Source organism: Astyanax mexicanus, chromosome 15 (genome assembly GCF_023375975.1).
Source record: "Astyanax mexicanus isolate ESR-SI-001 chromosome 15, AstMex3_surface, whole genome shotgun sequence".
Taxonomy (NCBI): domain Eukaryota; kingdom Metazoa; phylum Chordata; class Actinopteri; order Characiformes; family Acestrorhamphidae; genus Astyanax; species Astyanax mexicanus.
In genome coordinates, this window is record NC_064422.1 from 7,606,202 (window position 1) to 7,624,472 (window position 18,271).

At 35.7% G+C, this 18,271-nt stretch overlaps 1 protein-coding gene across 2 annotated transcripts; it reads left to right on the plus strand.

Annotated features, from left to right (window-relative positions):
* Positions 1-1,376: 1,376 nt before the first annotated feature.
* On the plus strand, positions 1,377-17,244 carry irf9 (interferon regulatory factor 9). 2 transcript variants are annotated; one of them, XM_007232864.4, is made up of 10 exons: positions 1,377-1,568; positions 4,093-4,149; positions 5,396-5,518; positions 6,370-6,541; positions 7,991-8,130; positions 10,494-10,578; positions 11,005-11,067; positions 12,454-12,828; positions 15,245-15,357; positions 16,247-17,244. In XM_007232864.4, the coding sequence occupies exons 2-10, from the start codon at positions 4,093-4,095 to the stop codon at positions 16,379-16,381; spliced, it is 1,263 nt and encodes a 420-aa protein (XP_007232926.3). In that variant the 5' UTR covers positions 1,377-1,568; the 3' UTR covers positions 16,382-17,244. The 2 variants fall into 2 exon arrangements, with proteins under 2 accessions (XP_007232926.3, XP_022525051.2); XM_022669330.2 differs by lacking the exon at positions 11,005-11,067.
* The last annotated feature ends 1,027 nt before the right edge of the window (positions 17,245-18,271 follow it).

Consider the following 18,271-nt stretch of genomic DNA (forward strand, 5'->3'; position numbering starts at 1 on the left):
AGAAGTATTAATGAAAGATTATTAATTGTGTAGGCCCCTTAGGACTATTATTTACTTATGGAATATATCTGATCCATGTCCTTTTTGTAAATTTGTGCACCCTTCAATTTCAATTTTAAATCTATTAAATAAATATATATATATATATATATATAAAATATATATATATATGTATATGTATATGTGTATGTATATATATATATATATATATATATATATATATATATATATATATATATATATATATATATATATATATATATAATATTTTTTTTTTTTTTTTCCCTCGTTTGGGCTGTTGGGGCGGCGGAAAAAAATCCCTTATTTTGAAGTCCAAAACTTGACAGGTATGGTAATGGAGCTCCAGAGCTGACTGCCTGGTCTGTTTTTGTGTTTTTGATGCTTGTGTGGCTTTTTTGTTTTTAAATAAACACATTTTACTTTTTAAACTGTGGATACATGTATTATAATTATTATGCATTGGCATGCTAATAAAAGCTGCTATTGTGCTATGCTGGTTTCTCTCATTTTGCCTGACCTTCTGTTTAAAAATGCCCCTTTTCGTGTTTTAGAAAATATCAAACCACTTAATTAAAGTTGACTTAATACATGCATTACACTGGAGTGCTTATTCAACTGTGATATTGGTATACTTCTTTTAAACTAAAATTAAGCAAGCATGCTTTAAGCTTACTTTTTTTGTATTTATCAGTGACATACTAAACATAATTAGACAGTGCCGGCCAAAAGTTTGGACTCGCCAATTTTATACATTGTAAATTAAAAATTATGAGACAATTCAGTTTCTCTGATTTTGATATTTATAGGTATATGTTTGTGTAAAATGAACAGTGTTGTATTGTTTAAACTATGGACAACATATCTCCCAAATTCTACGTAAAAATATTGTTCTTTAGAGCATTTATTTGCAGAAAATGAGAAATGGCTGAAATAACAAATGCTGAGCTTTCGGACCTCAAATAATTCAAAGATACAAGTTCATATTTATAAAGTTTTAAGAGTTTAACCCTGGTTTTTATTCAGTTTTCATGCATCTTGGCATGTTCTCCACCAGTCTTACACACTGCTTTTGAATAACTTTTATCGCCTTACTCCTGGTGCACAAATTCAAGCAGTTCAGTTTGGTTTGATGGTTTGTGAATATTCATCTTCCTCCTAATCATATTTTATATCATAGTTTTTTTAATTCGGTAAAATCAAAGAAACTCATCATTTTTAGTGAGCTGTATTAAACACGTGAAAGCAACAGCAGCCATAATAAACAGCAGAGCCTCGCTGTGGGTTTTGTTGCCCCCAGGCGGTGTGCAGAAGTACACACAGTCTTGCAGCGCTCGCGCTGCTGAAGAAGGAAGGGGTCACGTGATTTCTGGGAAGCGGATCTGTGTTTCTGAGCTGGGCAGCGGCAGCCGGACAGCAGAGGATCTAAACACCGCCTGATATAAACCCGCTTATTTTGACTATCAGAGAGAAGCACGACCACAGAAAACAGCGGGAAAAACAGAGGAAGCGTCGAGCATTTACAACCACCCGTGGATTATACGGAGGAGGTAATGTTACAGGAGATAATACAGCTTTAATACAACTTTTAAACTTTCTCTATATATAGTTAAACCTGTGTATAGTTTATTATATGAGGATCCACATGATCATGCTGCTTTATTTATGTAATGTACAGTTTTAATCATACCACTGCTGGCTGTAGAGCTTTCTATATCAATTCCCTACAGCTGTTTCGCAACATGCCCAGCTGTTTATGGGCAAACTAGGAAGTGTTTAACATGATCAGCTTCCTTATTTTAAACATGTCAGAGATATAAACTGAGCTACAGCAGCTGCCTTTAATATTAACTGTATCTGAGAGGGTCTCAGACACGCACGTAGTTTAATAATACGAGGGAGGGTAGGCGTGGCAGTCGGCTGGGGGGATTTTGGGGGGATTCTGAGTTATTAAGTGTAGGGAGTCTTTTTGTATAGAGACTGGTGTTGTGCCGAATTCAGACTCTGCATCATAATCCGACCCTTTTCTCCTCACTCCTGATACTTCTGTTTATAAATAGACAACTGAGCTATCTGACAGCCCTGATAGCAAAGGTTGCTGTTCACTGGTTGCTATGGTACCCCAGGTGGCTGCTGTGGTGTTGCTAAGTGGCTGCTAGGGGTTGCTATGGTGTTGCCTCTTACAATAAAATAAGTTATTAAATAAATTATTCAAGTGTACTATTAGTAACGTTATACTTTTTTTTAACTAAAATTAAGCATGTATGCTTTGAGTTTACTTTTTTATTTATAGTGACATACTGAACATAATTACAGTTGCAAGGAAAAGTATGTGAACCCTTTTGGATTCCTTGGATTTCTGCATAAAATGGTCATTAAATGTGTTCTGATCTTCATCTAAGTCACAACAATAGATAAACACATTCTGCTTAAACTAATACCACACAACAAATTAGATGTTTGCATGGTTTTATTGAACATAGGGTGGAAAAAAGTATGTGAACCTTTGGATTTAATAACTGGTTGATCCTCCTTTGGCAGCAAAAACCTCAATAACCAAACGTTTTCTGTAGTTGCAGATCAGACCTGCACAACGGACTGTTTCAGTTCAGTAATATTCTTGGGATATCTGGATTCTCTTGAGGTCATGCCACAGCATGTCAGTCAGGTTGAGGTCAGGACTGTTGAAGACGTTCGGTTGTTGATTTATTTCTAGTTTCTGTTTTGGGTCGTTGTCCTGTTGCGTTGTCCTTCCTCTGTTGAGCTTCAGTTGGTGGACAGATGGTCTTAAGTTTTCTTGCAAAATGTCTTGGTAAAATTGGAAATTCATTTTTCCGTTGTTGATGGCAATCCGCCGTGGCCCCGAGGCAGCAAAGCAGCTCCAAACCATGACGCTTCCTCCACCATATTTCACAATTTGAATCAGGTTTTGATGATGGTGTGCTGTGCCTTTCTTTCTTCACACTTAGTGTTATGTGTTCCTTCCAAACAACTTAATTGTGGTTTCATCTGTCCACATTCATCTGTTGTCAGTAGTGCTGTAGAACATCCAGGTGCTCTTTGGCAAACTTCAAACGTGCAGCAATGTTTTTTTTTTGCACAGCAGTGGCTTCCCCCATTGTGTCCTCCCATTAACTCCATTCTTGTTTAATGTTTTCCTTATTGTAGATTTGTCGACAAAAAAGTTAGCATGTGCCAGAGATTTCTGTACAATTACAAATCTACTACAAGTACATTAATCCTACAAGGTTACAGAAATATTGTTTCAGGAACGTTCTGAAAACATGTGACATAAATGCTAAAAAATGTCAAATAAAAACGTTCTAAGAACATCCAAAAACCTTGGCAGATTGTCATGTTCAGAATGTGTTTTACTAACTAAATTTGTTAGCTGGCCTGTACGTTATCCTAGGTGGTTGCTATGCTAAAGCTGTGGTATGAGTAGGTGGTCTGTAGGGTATCCCACTGATTGCTAGGGTGTTTCAGTGCTGCTGCAGTTATCGAATAGTACTAGAATAATAGAATAGCTCTATTTGAGTAATGTTCTAATTCATATTGTGGCGAGAATTCTCAACTAAGTACAGAAAAAAATGAATTAAAAAATGAAGGTCAGTCAATCTGAAACATTTCAGGATCTTTGAAAGTATCCTCATGTGCGGTCGCAAAGACCATCAAAAACTTTTTGATAAAACTGGCTCTCATCAGGACCGCCCCAGGAAGGGAAGAGCAAGAGTTCCCTCTTTTGTACAGGATAAGTTCATCAGAGTTACCAGTCTCAGAAACCACAAGTAAAAAGCACCCCAGATAAGAGACACCTAAATGTTTTAAAGAGTATTTTTTTTGTTTGTTTAACACTTTTAAATTACTACATGATTCCTTATGTGTTCCTTCATAGTCTGAATGACATGAGTATTCATTTATAATGTAGGAAAAACAATAAATAAATAAATAAATAAATGAATAAAAACATTGAATGAGAAGGTGTGTCCAAGCTTTTGACTAGTACTGTAAATATTCCAAATTTAGATATAAATAAATCATGTGATTTTTTGTTTGTTTGTTTGTTTTTTTCAGATGGCGGCAGGTAAAATCCGCTCCACTCGTAAGCTTCGTTCATGGCTGATTGAACAGGTCAGTGAGAGGCGTGGGCAGGTTTGCAAAAATATTCATCCCTAACTCTGTCTAAAACTCGACCTTTAGAAGCGTTAAGTAGCTTAAAATCTAAGGTTGTCACAGATGTTTGAAGTGAAAAGGATATTAATGACAAAAGAACTACAGACTCTGATCAGGATTCAACCTAACTCAGAAGATTTACACAAGTGAGTGTTCCAACGCCGTCCCCTGAGATAACACCACATGATCACCTTATGTGCTCCTGTACCATGACTTTTGGCATGTCAGTATAGTTTGTCAGTTAGACCTGCAGGCTGAAGAAATAATAAATTGAATATAAGAGTGAATGAGTTATAGTTATAGACTGACTATATTAACTTGGTATAAATACAGCAGTTCATTTGATTCAACTGAATGAACAGGTTTTAAGCTTATTAATCCCCATGTCAGAATCATTTATTGGTGGATAAATTGTTTGCAATGTTTGTAATATTAGATTTTAGAAGATTTGGAATAAGTTTTCAGAATTACTTAAACAATTATACAAAATGTATCTACACACATAAGCATGTTACCTGAGACACACTGCAAAGTCTCTAAGCTATGAGCCTGAAATCTGTTTTTTCCTCCTGGTCTATTGTTATGAATCTAGCTTTGTTCTTTTGACCACGTCTCCTGTTTTTGCTTTTGATAATCCTGTTTGCTCAGTTTTGGATCCTTTGCTTAATCTATGCTTGGTGAACAAAGCCGTCTGCATTTGCATCCTGCTCTTCTCTCATCTATGGTGACAGGCTTTTTACGAATTCTTAATTTAATTAATCAAACCAATATGTTATATTTAACTCAAAAAATGAGTATACTTTTGTTTCTGACCCTTTACAAAAGGATTCAATTGTAATGTAATACTTTTATGGTTAATTTAGCTATTTTATAAAGAAGCACTTAAAACTTAAAAAATACAGAATAACTATTAGATCATTCATTACAAAGTTTTGTGTTCAACACAAAAATGAAAAACGACAAGAAGATTCTCTCTTTCTTGAGCATTTCTAAAGTTTATTCTGGAATCCAAACACAAATCCAGACTCACAGTTTTGCATTGCTTTGCATTAAGCTATCTCTCTCTGTCTCTCAAAGGGTACACAAATACACAGCAGGAAAATCAATGAGACAGACCCTGTAATGTGATGTTATTATATAAATCTCTGTATTTATATTGCATTGTAATGAAATGTATTATATTGTATTGTGCTGTGTTGCTCAGGTGAACAGTGGTAAATATAATGGCCTCGTGTGGGATAATCCAGAAAAGACCATGTTCCGCATTCCTTGGAAACACGCTGGAAAGCAGGATTTCCGCACTGACGAGGACGGCGCCATCTTTAAGGTATTGGCTTCAGTCAGTTTATAATACACATCTGGCATTTCAAAGCATTATTTTATTACTAAATACAACCATAAAACTGTGACTGCATAATTCAGACTACTTTTAACCACAAAAACGTTATATACTATAGAAATTCAAATGTATATTATTATTGTGAAATAGGCTATTGTATATATATATATATATATATATATATATATATATATATATATATATATATATATATATATATATATGTGTGTATTGTGAATGTTTGAGAATGTTTTAAAACATCAAGAATGTAGAAAAGAATGTGAAAAATTGATATCCAGAAAAAACATCCGCAATAAATTGTTATTAGAATTAAGTAATAACAAAATTAACATTCAGAATCAATTCAGAGTATAAGTTTATATTCAAATAAAATAAATTATTTTAATCAGTCTATACACTACAATACTGTAATAATAAAACCATATAAAATAAGTTACATAAATAACTAGTATGTACCATAGGTTAGGTAGCTGATAACTTGGTCAAAAAAACCAAAATATTTTCTGTATAAATTGCAGAATATATAAACACAGCTGGACAGATTTTTTTTTCTGTTTTTGTTTCTATAGAACGGAAGGAAATAGAACCAGAATTAACAGTGCACAGTTGTCAGACATTTTATTTCAATCATTTTTAAGTTGATAGCTGATAACTTTGTCAAGAATATTTTATCTTCTTTTATCATTAAAAATTATTTAGATTTAAACACTAAAAATGTGAATTGATGTGATGTTAAAATACATGAATTAACAGTCTTTTGAACAGTAAACTGTGTAGTTTTTTTAATGGTATTAAAGTACTGTAACTGGTGTGTGTAGGCGTGGGCGGAGTTTAAAGGGAAGCTCGGTGAGTCTGACCCTGCTTCGTGGAAGACGCGTCTGCGCTGCGCTTTAAACAAGAGCCCGGAGTTCAGAGAGGTCACAGAAAGGTCACAGCTGGACATATCTGAGCCTTATAAAGTCTATATGCTCGTCCCACTGTCAGAACAAGGTGATGTTACATTTTCTTACTTTTGGAAAAAAAATTAGTTGTGTCATTCTGTGTGTTTCGTTTAATGCAGCCTGAGTGACTATGTGTAATGTGTTACTTTAAATGATTGTTACTGTGCAGTTCTTTGGGGTCAATAAATATCTATCTATCTATCTATCTATCTATCTATCTATCTATCTATCTATCTATCTATCTATCTATCTATCTATCTATCTATCTATCTATCTATCTATCTATCTATCTATCTATCTATCTATCTATCTATCTATCTATCTATCTATCTATCTATCTATCTATCTATCTATCTATCTATAATAGCATATCGTCACACTATCTATAATAGCATATCGTCACACTTCACAACCCATTATCTTGTAGAATAGACCAAGAAATTGATATTCAGCATTAAAGGAGGACATCGTAAGGATCTTGCAGCAGCATTGATGATGGTAGAGTCTGACCACTGCACAAAGCAGCTCTTCTCCATCCAGCACATCCCAAAGATTCTCATAGAGGTTAAGATCTGGTGAACAATCCATGTGTGAAAATGATGATCTCATGCTCCCTGAATCACTTTTTCACAACTCCAGCCCCATTAATTCTGGGATTGTAATCTATTAATATGGCCGTGCCACCAGGAAAGAAAAAACAATTGATGGAATAACCTGGTCTATAATCAGTATATTCAGGTAGTCAGCTGACCTCATTCTTTCAGCACATGCTGTTGCTGAACCTAAACCTGATCAACTGCAGCATCAACCCCACATCCTAGCCTCACTTGTAAGTGCTTGTCCTAAGGCTACACAACTGTTTAATCACAATCCCTTGAGTTCCCTTTGCATTGTGTGTGTGGTAATGCTCTTACTTTCACTACTAAACATATCCCTAGTGTTCTAGTGTTGTTTTTCCAGCTATTGGTTTTACACAAAACTTACCATCATTCAGGATTTTTTTTAAAACCACATTCCTTCCTGGAAGATGCGGTTTCCCACCGTACTTCCACTTTTAAAAAATGCGTTGGACCGTTTTTAACTTGATTTTAGTAGTTTTAGCAACCTCCTTAGATGTTTTCTCTGCTTGATGAAACAAATTACTTTTTTTCCACAACCATAGGATGAGTCTTTTCACAAGGTTGTTGAACAAATGAGAAGCTACTCGCTGCATCAGTTAGGTTTAAATTATTGTAGCCAGTTGAAACATAATCACCCTTGCATTAATTATTCAATGAGAGGATAAACTTAGGTCGTGACCTTTTCTTTGTCAAGGCAGTGTATATAAACACTGATGGACAGGAGACAGACCCATGGTGAACACTGCACAGTTGTCAAACATTTGTATAAAATAATTGCTTAATTTATTTATTTTCTTTCAAGGCGATATTTCATATACTTATTAACACAGAGGTGTTTTAAATCTCAGCACTGATGTATAACGATGTTTTGTATGCAGGCGTGGCTGAGGTGAAGAAGGAACATGCTGAGAAAACTGTAAGGAGAAGCAAAAGAAGACGAAGTGAAACAGAGAAGAGTGAAGAAACTCCAGTAAAAATATTCAAGGAGGAGGAAACTGCTGCACAGCAGATTAGTGTGGTAAGATTTCAGTTATGAATAAAATTGTATTATTAGCAGTGGTGTGCAGTGAGGCCCTTCTAACCCTTTAGAGAAGGGGTGACAATAAGTGTATGTAAATAACTACAGAATTGTTTATCAGGAAATATACATTAAAGTTATTGTAAGTGTCAGGTCTCCAGGATCTCCTCTCACACACCCGAACTCTATTTCCCAAAATCCCACTGGCCATGACGTTACCGTCAGCCGCTCACTCTCACCCAATCGCGTTACGCTCCCCCGTTCTGAGTCACCTGTATTCTAAGAAGTTCCGGTTCATAGTAATTCCATGTTTTGTATATATAGGGTTCGGTTAACGTCTGTTCTTCGCGAGGTATTGCCGACTCATGTTGCGTACTGAGCGTTATTCCAAACCCTTTTCTGTCTGCCCTTTTGTTATGATCTTTTTGCCTGTATTACGGATTTTGCCTTTTGTCTTTGCCCTTATTGGATTTGTTATATTTTCGGACTGTCTCTCTGGCTTTGGATCTTGGACTGTCTCCTGTATTACGATTCCTGCTTCCAGTGTGAGTCTTGTTCAACCTGTTCTCTGGCTGTGTTACTCTGTTTACAATTCTGTAAATAAACCCGCCTTTACCTTTTACTCGGCGTGCGTCTCTCCTACCTGTCTGGCGTTACATAAAGTGTATGGACTTATTTTATAAATTAACTAAAATAAAAAAACAGCAACTAATTCAAAGCATTAGTCTGTGTTTTTAGTTGCTACAGGACTCTTAAATGTCTGACAGCGGTTTTAACCAATCAAAGCCGTTTAAAATGGCTTCTGCCCACACATGACTGCGAGACCCTTCTCCTGATTTTGACAAGGGTGTAGTTATGAGTCTGTTAGCAAAGTCGAAGGACAGTCTAACCAATCAGATTCATGATTTTCACTACGGGGGCGGGGCCATGGCTGTCTAACCCCTTCTGAGCGCTGTGCTGAAGGGGTACGCCTTGATTAGTCGTAAAACAGCACGCATAGCTAAATATCACGGAAATGCGACTGCAAATTAGACAGATATTGTGTCACATCATATTAAAAAGCCCTTTTAAAGGCTGTTCTTCAGTGTGAAACTAAATCCCAGTAATAGGCCGCCTGACTGGTGAGTTTTTGTGTGTACTTAATGTTTTGGCTGCCCTGGCGGACTGTCGTCATACAAATAAATGATATTTGTTGAACGGGGGTACGTGTAGGTAAATTAAGCATAGATTGTTGGGGACTATTGTATAGTTTTGTAGTTTGTAGCTGTTGTATTTGTGGGCTGTTGATGTGTATTAAGTTCATATAATTCAGTCAAGACAGAGAATATGTAGTTATTGTAATTTTATTTTTATCGGGTTTAGAAGGGGTACCCACTGATTATTACGCCACCATAGTTCAGATCCCCACAATCCTTTCCATCGGCAGTTGGAGTCTCCTAGAGCACAGCTTCAGTTGTATCGGAGGTGATATTTACTGGTATTTGCCCTTTTAGTAATATTTACACTACAGCCTGTGGGTCATGAGTTCCAATCCCGAGTTGTACTGCTTTGCTATCAGCAGCCAGAGTCCAAAAGAGCACCATAACCTTACAGATTAAAAACATAAAGCCTTAAATTTCTGTTGTTGGTCTGAAAGCCTGAACCTAGAAGACTGTTTTTACACTGCAGCTGGAACTCTTAATAAAGACTTCTCTTAATAAAGAGAAACCTAAGTCTTTAATAAAGAGAAGGTAGATTTAGTGGGTTTAAATCTCAAATGTTCTTGTCGAGAAGAACTGCAAATAGAATAGGACTCTCTGCGGCAGATAAACATGAACCTATTGGCACTGTGCCTAGAGGCAGGTGTGGGATAGAGGAGTTTAAAGCCCCCAGAATAGAGCTGTAAACTTTTGGGATAGTAAGGGTTGGGGAGTTAAGTATTAGGTGGGGTGTGAATCATCCAACATCTTGAACTCATTAAGGCCCTTGTTGCTGAATTTAATCAAATTCTCACAGCAAAGCTCAGAACAAAAAACTAGTAGAAAACCTTTCCTGGACAGTAGAGACAGTTACTCCAAAAAAAGCAGAAAAAACTGAATTCCCTTGATTTAAACAAATAAAAAAATAAATGAGCAGGTGTCCCAATACTTTTGTCCGTATATTGCAAGTGCTTCTATTTAAAATCAGGATAATAATTTAATTGAACTGTATGTGTAATGTATTATCATTCCAGTACATTCATGCCCAAAATTGAATGTCTTTACCAAACACAGACATGTTAAAGTGTGAGGTAAAATGTATATATTTACATTAATTTATACAATTTTCTGTATGATTTAATTCGTGTTTATGAAATAACTTCTTCTTAATTTACCACACTACAGGATATGGCCAGCAGCAGAGAAAATAACATCACTCTTCATTTAGAGGAAGTGACAGAACCTGCAGTCATTTTGAAGCGTGACAACCGTAAGTACTTCTTTGTTATATACATTTGTTTATTGTAATCATTATTATCATTTCTTATTGCTCAGTGTTCTACTAGCAGTGTATTTAAGAACTAAAAGAATGTTGACTAACAATGCGCAAAAAAAACGTCTGTTATTAATCATATTGACTGTTAATAATGTGCAAAAAACATATTATTTACATATACTGTGTTAAAGAAAAGCATGTAAGCATGGGTTGTCTTTTTATTTCCTTCTTTTTGATCTTAAAATACATAGAGAAAAGAATTTTAATCTTTATATTATCATTCTGAAGAAGCTTTTATATCTCCTCAGCCTGGGGCTTTACTGCTTTATAATTAAACAGTCAGATAGTCTGATGATAGTTATGATGGATTATATATATATAAATATATATGACTGTAAAGGGTATATTGTCTCTTTTCAGTGTTTAATGAGATCCAGTTGGATGTAATGATTGAAACGGCCCCTCATTTTGGAGATAATAAAGGTAATTTCTTAATCATCAGTAATATTTGTTACTTTAACCCAACACTGCTCAAGAGTGTTTATCTTGCACATCTTGGGCATCTCATTCACTTAAAGCTTATTCTCTATGGGACAGATTTCCAGAGATGAACTAGTCTTGAATACAGCATTTTCAATAGAGATTTTCAGACACTAAATTGATCAGACTTTTGGTAAGCCTTTTTGATCATTTTGATGTTCCATTGTAAACAGGGTTCCGGAGGGTCCTTGAATTTTTTTTAAAATGTATTAAATTAAAATTATTAAATTGTAATTTTCAGATGGTGCATTTATTGTTAACAGCAAGTTAGCTACATAACCAGGGAGAGAACTAAGGTTAGTGGAGAGCTAGCTAACATACTAATGTTAGTAGCAATTACGTATCATATTAACTTTAGCAGAGAGCTAGCCAACATACTAACATCATCAGCAAGCTACATAACCGGATAGAGAACTAAGGTTAGTGGAGAGCTTGCTAACATTATTGGCGAGCTAGCTAACGTTACTGGGAAGAGAACTAAGGTTAGCGGAAAGCTAGCTAACATACAAACGTTAGCAGCAATAACGTAACATTAATGTTAGCAGTTAACATACTAACCTTAGCAGCAAGTTAGCTAACAAACTAACGTTAGTGGCAAGTTAGCTGACATGCTAACGTTAACGGTGAGCTAGCTAACATAACAACGTTAGCATCGAGGTAGCTATCATACTAACGTTAGTGACGAGTTAGCTACATTACCAGGGAGAGAACTAATAAATTATTTTCTATCATAGAAATTATGACTACATTTTTCGGTCTGAAATTATATTTATTGAGGTCTTAAAACACTCATCTCTTCAATGGAAACTTTCAATGGAAGTCAATGTAAAAAGAGTTTATTTCAGGTCATTTTGATGAGTTTTTATCGGTCCGTTCATCAAGAAATTTTGGCACAGTGTAAGGGACAGTTTGTCTGTTCAAATTATGTAGTAAACTAAAAATCAGCAAAAATGGAGATCAGTGGTTTTCATAGGACAGCGATGATTTACAACATACTTCAAGTGTATTCAAAATTATTTATTAAAATTTTTATTAAAAAAAACACAAACTTAAATCTACTTAAATTTGCAGAAGTTGTACGAAAAAAGCACTCAAAAGCACAACCTAATGCAAAGTAATAACTTTTGTAAAGTGTCAAATCATCTGAAACCTCTTAGGTGTTGAAAATCCATTGTGTATCATTACACCCCAGTTTTTTATTAATAATTAGAATATTCACTGAGAGAAATGTTGAATATTTTTTTCTGTTGTAATGCATTAATTCAAATATGAAATATTATGAATTAAATATTGAAGCATTTATTTTCTGTTTGTGTACTTTGTCCCTAGTTTCTCCCTCCTTTAAGGTGACAGTGTATTACGTTGGGAAGGAGGTGTTGCAGCGGGATGTTCTGGGTGATGATGTCAGAATTGCGTATGTCCCGCCCTCCCCTTCACCCCCGTCGCTGAACGGCTGTACGTTCCCTCGCATCCCGCTGCCCCCGCCGCCCGAACACTGCGACTCTGCTGGCAGCCAGGCCATCTCTACACTGTTGCCGTACATGGAGAAGGGCGTGGTGCTGACCTGCAGTGGGCGGGGCATTTACGCCAAGCGTTTCTGCCAGGGCCGAGTGTTCTGGAGGGGGCCACAGATGGCCGGGTCAAATAAACTGGACAGAGCCCCCGTGCCTACACTGATTTTCAGCAAGGAGCGCTTTAAGCAGGGTATTTACAGAGTCACCGCACACACACACACACACACACACAGAGTTTGGCAGTTAATGATTAGAATAAATAAGGAGCCCCTAAGACGACATCATGTAAAAAAAAACAAAAACGTGCCCACGACTTATTAAGGCTTGGAAGCGAAAAATTAATACTTGGAAACAAGATATTTAAGGCATAGGAACGGGATCCTAATGCATGGGAATGAGATAATAAAGGCGTGGCCACAACTTATTGAGTTAATTTAATCATAGCCATTAAAGCGTGGCCACAAGGTCCTTTTGTTTCACAGCTAACAAAGAGAACAAACAGATCTCAGGGGTTGTGCACAATATGACTGCCTAAGGAAGGTAAACAGGTCTGCATACTGTCTGCGTCTGAGCCAATCAGCTTTTAGTATGAGATTTAGGTGTCTTTTACTTAGAATTATACGACGTCTTACTGCAAGACACTTCAAATTATCATTATAATTCATTTAGAGGTAAAAATAAAAAGAAACAATTGTCTCTCCATTTTCTTACTAAAGATTATCCTTGGATTAAAGGAGCAGAAAAGAGAAAACCAAGCTTTATTATTCTCTGTCTACTGAATTATCTCATTTTCACACAATAATAAGTCGTGGCCACTACTTAATTATCTCATTCACACGCTTCAATTATCTAATTTCCACGCATTAGGATCTCAGTCCCACGCCTTAATAAGTCGTGGCCACACCTTAGGATCTCATTCCTATTGTCGCGCATCATTTTTTTTTCACCTTAGGCTCCGTAGATAATTTTTTCCTTTGTAGTCAATTTTTTTTTTCAATAAAATCAAGTGTAAAGTGTAAGTAAAAGAAAATGACTGATATGACTCCAACATGATATTAATTAATAATTATTTACTATCATAATAAATATGTTACCAATGTTAAAGCCTTGTTAAGAAATTACACTGATGTCAGGCATTCTTACTGTAATGAGCCAATAATTATTTTACAGCTGTCAAATTAATTTCAATTCATTCATTAGAGAAAAAGTTTTGCTGATTACTGGCCTTATTTGGTGCCCTTTTGGTGCTATAGTTCCCTGTATCTATAACCAGAGTTGTACACATATACATTGTACACATATACACATACTATTTTGGGCTTCATTATAAAAGTCTTCATGCTAGATCATATTAATTAAAAGATAAATACAAAAAAATATATATTTTTTTATATTTGGACTTGAATGTATTTAATATAAAAATGTATTTAATAGTGTAGCTACTCTTTAGGACATATTTGAGTTGTGTAGAATCTACAGTACCACTTTAAAATAATGCTACCTTTATAAAGTGTTTATAAATGATTTACAATTAGTTTATTAATTCAGCGAAACACTGACGAAGGAAGGTGCCTGCCTGATGACCCCTGAGAAGAGCTTGCACTGAAGTTTGTGTTAGAGTTTGGATGAAGGGGATTGGTGTGGTCCTGCTCTTGTAATAATTTGTCTCATGAGTTTTTGTAGACGTCTGAGTACTTGGCAGTTGAGGCACGGACCATGAACATAGTTCGCTATGCTTCTGGATTCTTGTCGAGCCAGTATCGGATGGTAGTGGTTGCTGTGTTCTGCTCACGCAACTTATAATGTGATTTATTGTGTGTGATTGTGCTTAGGTAAGAGTGTTGTTGCCATAGTTAAAGGAAGTGAGCTTAGATTAAGGAGGGATTCTGTGTGTTCATAGGTTATTTTTTGGTAGGTCTGTTACTTGGCAGTTGAGGCAATGGACCATGAACATAGTGTTAGGCTGTGCTTCTGGATTCTTGTCGAGCCAGTATCAGATTGTGGTGGTTTTGCTATTATTGTTAGTTGAGTGAGTAGTAGATCCTGGCTGAGCCCTATGCATAACCCCAGCTGTTAGGTGCAGGATTTGTCAATTTCCTGTATTATATTACTATTAATGGTTACTAATTAGGTTGTAAATGCCTTAAATATCATTAATAATCAGTTATAACACATACGTAGAAAGGGCAACAATATAGATGGCTGTGGGTTCACTAGTTGGCAAACAACAGGTCATTGTTGCCCTTTCTATGTATGTGTTATATCTGATTTTTAATGATATTTGCAGCATTTATAACCTAATTAGTAACCATTAATAAACTAATTGTAAACCATCTATAAACCTTTTATAAAGGTAGTCTTATTTTAAAGTGGTACCGAATCTACTAAAAAAATAACCTCTGGTATGTGTGAGCGTCTTCTGTAATAGTTTTGTGATGTTTAGGTGAATAAAGGAGCATCTATAATAAATTGATCTAGTGTTGAAGAGATATACAGTATTTACAGCATCTGTTACTGACTGATGTTTATTACAGGGAGATTTTAAATATATTTATTAGATAAATTATTTTAATTGCTTGACAGCAGTATTATTTTCTGATCTTCAGAGTTGGAGGATTTCCGTGCTGGAGGGAATCTGCCTCAGAGTGAGATCACACTGTGTTACGGAGAGGAGCTTGCTGATGGAGATGACCTGTCTAAGAAATGCATTATCATTAAGGTACAGAACTAACAGTTCTTGCTTTTCAGTAAAGTACAGTTATCAGTATCATAGACCAGGAACTGTAAGTTACTTACTGAGTAATTACGAGCAACTAGTAATAATATGAGGGACACTAACAGCTCAGTGATATGTGCAGAACATCCTGCAACCACGTAATTCTGCAAATCTGTATCGGCGCATTATTTATTTTGTTAATGTGTGTGTATTGACCATGATTCCGTTCATCAAGCAATGAAAACATGAATATATTTAATAATATACAGCTCTGGAAGGAATTAAGAGACCACTTCAGTTTCTGAATCAGTTTCTCTCATTTTGCTATTTATTGGTAACAATGTTTAAGTAAAATTAACATTGTTGTTTTAATTCAATAAACTACAGACAATATCTCTCCCAAATTAGAAATAAAAATATTGTCTTTAAGAGCATTTATTTGAAAATGCAAAATGGCTGACATAACAAAAAAGATGCAGAACTTTCAGACCTCAAATAATGCAAAGAAAACAAATTCATATTTATAAAGTTATAAGAGTTCAGAAATCAATATTTGGAGGACTAACCCTGGTTTTTAATCACAGTTTACATGCATATTGGCATGTTCTCCTCCACCATTCTTACACACTGCTTTTGGATAACTGTATGCCTTTACTCCTGGTGCAAAAAATTAAGCAGGTGATCATTCATCTTCCTCTTGATTATATTCCAGAGGTTTTCAATTTGGTAAAATCGAAGAAACTCATCATTTATAAGTGGTCTTTTTGTTTTTTTCCAGAGCTGTATTTAAAAAAAACTTTACTTCTGTTTTGCATTCTAAATGTATTTAGTTTTATAGTGTGCCTTGAGGCACAACTGTTGCATTAAAGGTAATTTATCTCCCTTTCTTTAGATTGCTTTTCCATGGGCCACTAAGCAGATCCAGGACGTCCAGTCTCTCCAGAATTCACTGAGCGTCCTCCAGAGCTTGGCCCAGCAGAATCCATCAAAAGAGATCACACTCAACCTTGTGTCATTACCAGTGTAACCAGTGATTATCTAATAGTGTTAGTTCTAATAATCGTAGTCATAGTGTTTTTGTTAAGGTACGTGTATCAAAAAGATCTCCTGAGCATGCACTACAGTAGCATTTTATCACCGTTCACATTTTATTCAAGACTATCCTCCAGTATTACATGCATATTGCAATGTATATGACACTTTATGTGCATCTGAAAGCCTAAGCTGCAGCCAAGGTAGCATACATTTTTTGGCTGCTACGTCAAAGTGAAGTACGCTTCATGTACAGCTAATAAATGCAGCTGACATTTCGAGCACTTTCGAGGGCGCAGCTGAGGTATCCTTCCTGGCACTTAATAACCCGGGACACACAATTCTCTGCAACATGTAAAATGTGCAGATGAAAGATTAAAAGCACCAAGAACTGGGTCAGAAAGATGGATATTGAAGCTTTCAGAGCAGAGTTTGTTTTAAAATGTTGTTTTTATAAATATTTTATTTATATGAAGAAATTAAAAAACACACAATGTTAAGTTCGAGCATGACATCAATGTGCAGCCTTGTTAGACTTTTCCAGATGTGTGAGCAAAAAGCTACTAAGAAGTAAAACAGTCCTAAAGGGGACTCGTTCTACATCGACTGCAGCCTGGGTGTTGGAACAAATCTGTATATCTGAGAATTATCATTTCATTAGTACACTTTGAGGGAAAGTTTCCCAGTCAAGGATTAAGCCTAGTCCTACATTAAATCTTCCTTTGTGCTAAGAAAGTCTGTTGCAGAATGCTTGCTCTTTTTTGTTTCAAGACTAGGCTTAATACCAGTCTGGGAAAGTGTGCCCAAGTCTTGTGCTGTAATTATGATTATAAAACACTAATAAAGAAAATAACTACACTTCTGACTGAAAGGACAGATGTTTTTATGGAACAGGACTGGGTTTCACTAGAGCATCTTGGCAAACACACATGGTGTTTAAGGAGTTAATAAAGCAGTTAGTATTCACATACAGTGCTGTGAAAAAAGTATTTACAGACCCCCTACAGCTTTCTTTAGTTTTTTGTACATATTTCATATTAACACCTTTTCATATCATACAAATGTTACCTGAGTGAATATATATAAAAAAACATTTTTTAATGATTTCATTAATTAAGTAAAAAACAAAATATTACATGTATATTGCAATGTATATGACACTTTATGTGCATCTGAAAGCCTGAGCTGCAGCCAAGGTAGCATACATTTTTTGGCTGCTACGTCAAAGTGAAGTACGCTTCATGTACAGCTACGAAATACAGCTGACGTTTGAGCACTTTCAAGGGCGCAGCTGAGGTATCCTTCCTGACCTTAGTTACCCACAATTCTCTGCACATGTGCGGAAAGAAAGATAAAAAAAACAGGTTTTAAATTAGGATTTAATTTATTAAGTAAAAAAAAAAAAAACTATCCAAACCAACATGGCCAATGTGAAAGTATTTGGCCCTAAATCTAATAACTGGCAATGAGTTTCACATCTCAGTGACGTCGGAGGGTTTTCCAGCATAAACTGTCTGTTTAAGATCATGCTACACCATCTCAATCAGACTTTGACTAGGCCACTCCAAAACCCTTATTTTTTCAGAGACATTCAGATGTGTGCTTTGAATCATTGTCCTGCTACAGAACCCAAGTATTTCTGAGCTTAAGTTCATGAACAGATGGCCAGGTTTTTCTGGTAAACAGCAGAATTCGTGGTTTCATCTATTACAGCAAGTTGTCCAGGTCCTGAAGTAGTAAAGCAGCCCCAGATCATGACACTACCACTCCCATGTTGGACTTTTTTAGGTTATATTGTCAGATATTAAATGGTATGAAAAAAGGTATGACAAAAAAGCAAAAAAGTGTGCAAATATATCTCACAGCACTGTATTCATATAAATAT

Excerpts from the sequence above, each read along its gene's own strand:
- irf9 (XM_007232864.4), top strand. The coding sequence starts at position 4,093 with ATGGCGGCAGGTAAAATCCGCTCCACTCGTAAGCTTCGTTCATGGCTG. Across the intron at positions 11,068-12,453 it reads TCATTTTGGAGATAATAAAG|TTTCTCCCTCCTTTAAGGTG; the intron begins GTAATTTCTTAA and ends CTTTGTCCCTAG. Across the intron at positions 15,358-16,246 it reads AGAAATGCATTATCATTAAG|ATTGCTTTTCCATGGGCCAC; the intron begins GTACAGAACTAA and ends CCCTTTCTTTAG.